This window comes from Solanum stenotomum, chromosome 5, assembly GCF_019186545.1.
Source record: "Solanum stenotomum isolate F172 chromosome 5, ASM1918654v1, whole genome shotgun sequence".
NCBI classification, from domain to species: domain Eukaryota; kingdom Viridiplantae; phylum Streptophyta; class Magnoliopsida; order Solanales; family Solanaceae; genus Solanum; species Solanum stenotomum.
In genome coordinates this window covers 38,693,757-38,697,670 of record NC_064286.1, presented here as the reverse complement: position 1 = coordinate 38,697,670, position 3,914 = coordinate 38,693,757, and the positions used below count along the sequence as shown (strand labels likewise).

General features: G+C 37.9%; 1 protein-coding gene across 1 annotated transcript; it reads right to left on the bottom strand.

The window, feature by feature from the left end:
* Positions 1-1,605: 1,605 nt before the first annotated feature.
* On the bottom strand, positions 1,606-2,280 carry LOC125863933 (uncharacterized). Its single transcript, XM_049543901.1, has one exon. The coding sequence runs from the start codon at positions 2,278-2,280 to the stop codon at positions 1,606-1,608; it is 675 nt and encodes a 224-aa protein (XP_049399858.1).
* Positions 2,281-3,914: the final 1,634 nt, after the last annotated feature.

The window sequence follows — 3,914 nt, the reverse complement described above, 5'->3', positions numbered from 1 at the left end:
CGAATTACATATCATATGCAAAGGTGCATAATCTAAACCCTGTCTAATCAAATGGTGTACCTCTGACGATGGAAACACTTCTACAAATTCCCAGTTCACCAAGATCCTGTCAAGACTTTTAAAATACATTCCTCTTCAATCCACCCATTCCACCAAGTAAATTTTCTTCCAATCGTTTGTACTTCTGATAAAACACACATACAGATGAGTGATGCAAAATCTATGGCCTCATGCTAGGTAAAAGGAAGCCCTCCAAGTTTCTCCTCTTCATTTAATATAACATTAAAATCACCCCCAATAATCCATGGCCATCGATCCCTGTCAATACTTTCTAACTCTTCCCAAAGTTCAAGTCTTTCCAAAACATTGTATTTAGCATATACAATAGAAATAAGGAAAAACTTGCTGTCAATTTTGAATCTAATGGTGACTTGCTGCACAGTATCTAGAATGATGATTCCTTCCCACTCCGATCTCCAAAAATACTAAATTTTCCCCGAACAATTTACACCTGCATTATCAAAGCCCAGTTTCCTAAAATGATCTAACTCTGATGGATCTTGAAAAGGTTCTCTACAAATGCAAAATGATATCTTTTATTTATGTCAATTAACCTCTCAAAAGATTTTTGAGTGTTAACCGACCTAATATTCCAAAATATAATTTTCCCAATCATTGATCACTGTTGGATGCCTTGTCCTTACTGCGCCTTGTTTTCACCTGAAGAGGTAATGTTTGTTTGCCTTTTCTCGCCCCATGTTTCAGACTGTTGGTATGATGTGGTGATAAATCGCCCGCTTTGCTAATTTGTTGTATGTTATACTCCATATCCTCATCCTGCTCCGTCTCTCTTCTATGTTGTATCACATCCTCACCATCTTCAATTAAGTCTGGTCCTTTTTTATGCTCTGTCTCCCCTTTGTTGTTCTCCCCCATAGAGAAATTACTTGTCCCAAACAAAATATCATTATTTTGGTTTTCTTTATCGAGTTTGTACTCTCCATAATTGTTAGCCAATGACTGATCCTCTTTGCTTGACCTTTTCGGTGTTTTATCCTCATTGTGAATAGAGACCCTGCCTGATTTAGTGTTTCCGTCTTCACTTTTTGATGTGCTGTCCACCTCAACCAGGTTTGTATCATCAGACGTCATTTTTGATTTGTGTCTCTTCTCTATGTTATCACTCATACGTGCCCCAGGGGAATCAAATTTTGTCTCCTTCTTATGGACTACCTTCTTCACGTCATCCTTCTCTTTCATCTCCTTGTCACCAGTTATGATGCCTACTTTGCTCCAGACCTGTTCCTGTTGTTTGGTTCTTCCTCCTCCCCATTTTTTATACTTTTGCTCCACGAACTCTCCCTCTTTCCTATATTTTTGTACAACAAGTTCTTTATCTGCAGCTTTGCCCCCCCTAGCTTCAAAATTCAACCTCCCATCCTCCTTTGTATGTCCTTCTTTGTGCCCTGTCTTCTCTTTTGGATATAATTCTGAATGTATCACATAACACTGTTCTTCATTATGCCCCTGAATCATGCATGTCTTACAGTATTTTGGGACATAGTCATACCTTATTTTGATCCATTTCTCCATCACCTCCCCACTCTATTTTCGCATCCCAATCTTAATGCGTTTCGAAAATTCTTTCATTAGATCTACCTCCACTTTCACTCTCGCACGACTAGGCCTGGTTTGATTTCTTGTAGCCATATCTACCTTTAATGGCTTCCCTACTGCTGCAACTAGGGAGAAAATTGTTTCATTTCCAAAAAAATTTGGGAGAAGCGAGGGAAAAGAGATCCACGCAATAGCAGTCGTTGTTTCCTCCTCCGGATTGAACATTGGATCCCACTTGAGAGTTTGCATTGGATATGAACCATTTTGCTGATTGATGTAGAAAGCCGGTTTCGATAACAGGTGTACGTAATCCTCCAAGAGAGTACTCCTGATTAAAACATGTCTATTGCTTAATAGACAAATATTGCAATCCCCTTTAAGTTCACACTGCTTAGGGATCAATCTACGCAGGTCTTGTATATCAGGCCATGCATACGAAAACTTACCAATTACTGCATACTCAAGATTCTCGTTTATGATCATCTTATTCACTTCGTCCTGTTCCCATATTACTTGTGGTTCACCATGCAAAAAGGAAATTGGTTTAAGGGGTAAAGCCTTACTATTAGCTTTATAATGTCTCAAAGAGTCAGCATACGTAGGTACTTTGGCTACCAGTATGCCATCCTCAGGAGGGTGATGGCCCCCAGCCACGGCGGCCATCGGAAAAGACTAAAATGTTTAACGGCGGCAAGGTTTAGGGTTTTCTAAAGTCCAATTTTTCACATGGTCTGATTTGCTCTCATTTGTTAAATTATTATCCTTTTCATTTATATTCTGTCCTTTGCTTATTTATTTTTTGAGAATCTAATCTGTAGGAAGAGTCGACTACTCACAAATGTTAGTCGACTACGATAATTATAATTCAGCCCCGTCTTAACTTTCAATTGGTATAAGGGCAGGTCTCACAAATCAAAGTTTAACCACACTTGAGTAAATATCCATGGACAACTATCAAATTCCTAATGCTCTTCTTCAAGATGGACACTCTTCGAACCGACCTCCTTACTTCAATGGTCAACACTACTCCCACCGGAAAGATAGGTTTAGAGTCTTTATTACATCAAATGATTTCCAAGATTTGGTAGTTATCAAGAAGAGACAAAAATACATCCCTAGTCTCACTGGAAAGGAATTTTCCTCAAAAGAGATTGATCTGGAATCATTTGACATCACAAAGGAACAACAAGAGGTAATCCAAACTAACGCTAGAGTAAAAAGTTTGTTGTACTGTTCAGTTAGTAGAGCAAAATATGAAAAATCTATAGATGTGAAACTACGAAAGAAATGTGAGACAAACTTGAAGTCACTTATGAAGGGACAAACAAAGTAAAGGAAGCTCGAATCAGTTCACTGGTAAATGAATATGAAATTTTCAAAATGGCAGATGATGAGATCGTAGAAAATATGTTCTCAAGATTCAGCAAGATTGTTTGCGAACTCAATTGTTTGGAATGATATACTCAAATGGACTACAAGTCAGAAAGTTCATAAGAAGTCTTCCAAAGGCCTGGGAAACTAAGGCCGCTATTCTTGAAGATGGAGATCTACAAAAAATGACTTATGATGAACTTTGAGGTAACCTTATAGCCTATGAATAAAATCATATCAACAAATATAACAAGGACGACAAAAAGAAAATTATGGCCTTTACAGCTGGAACTCTTGAAATTGAAGAAGAAATTAATGAATCCCAAAGTGAAGGAATGACCCTCATAAATCGTGGAGATGCTACGTCAGAGAAGACAGAGGCCTCAACAAGACTTCAAGAACAACGACTACTCCAGAATGACGATTGTTGTTATTGCTGTAGAAAGCCAAGTCACATTAGGTAAAACTGTCCTGAACTAAAAAGAAGGAGCCATAGGAAAAGTGTGGATCCAAAAAGTCTTGGAGCATGAAGCGATGAAGAAGCACTACAAGTGGATCATGCTAAAACAACAAATATCTACATTGCGGCAATGGGGGAATCAAGCAAGGTAAGACATCATAATTGCTCTAACTGTGTCTTTGGATATTGATACTGACAAATTCCAGAAGGTTATTGATGAATATAACAAGATTGCACAAGAAAAGAAAGACTGACGAATTCTTCTTGAAGAAAGTCAGATTGAAGTTGACTTACTATGTGAAGAACTTGGTGAAATCAAGATGCAATTAAATAACATCAAGAAATCACAGTGTCATAGCTCAGTCATGTCTAACAGATCAATCATCAACTCTTCTCTTTATTCTACTAAATCTACTTTTAAGCCCACCTTTTTTTACGTGTGGCATTATGGGCACAATTCTTTTAA

Excerpts from the sequence above, each read along its gene's own strand:
- LOC125863933 (XM_049543901.1), bottom strand. The coding sequence starts at position 2,280 with ATGGCCGCCGTGGCTGGGGGCCATCACCCTCCTGAGGATGGCATACTG.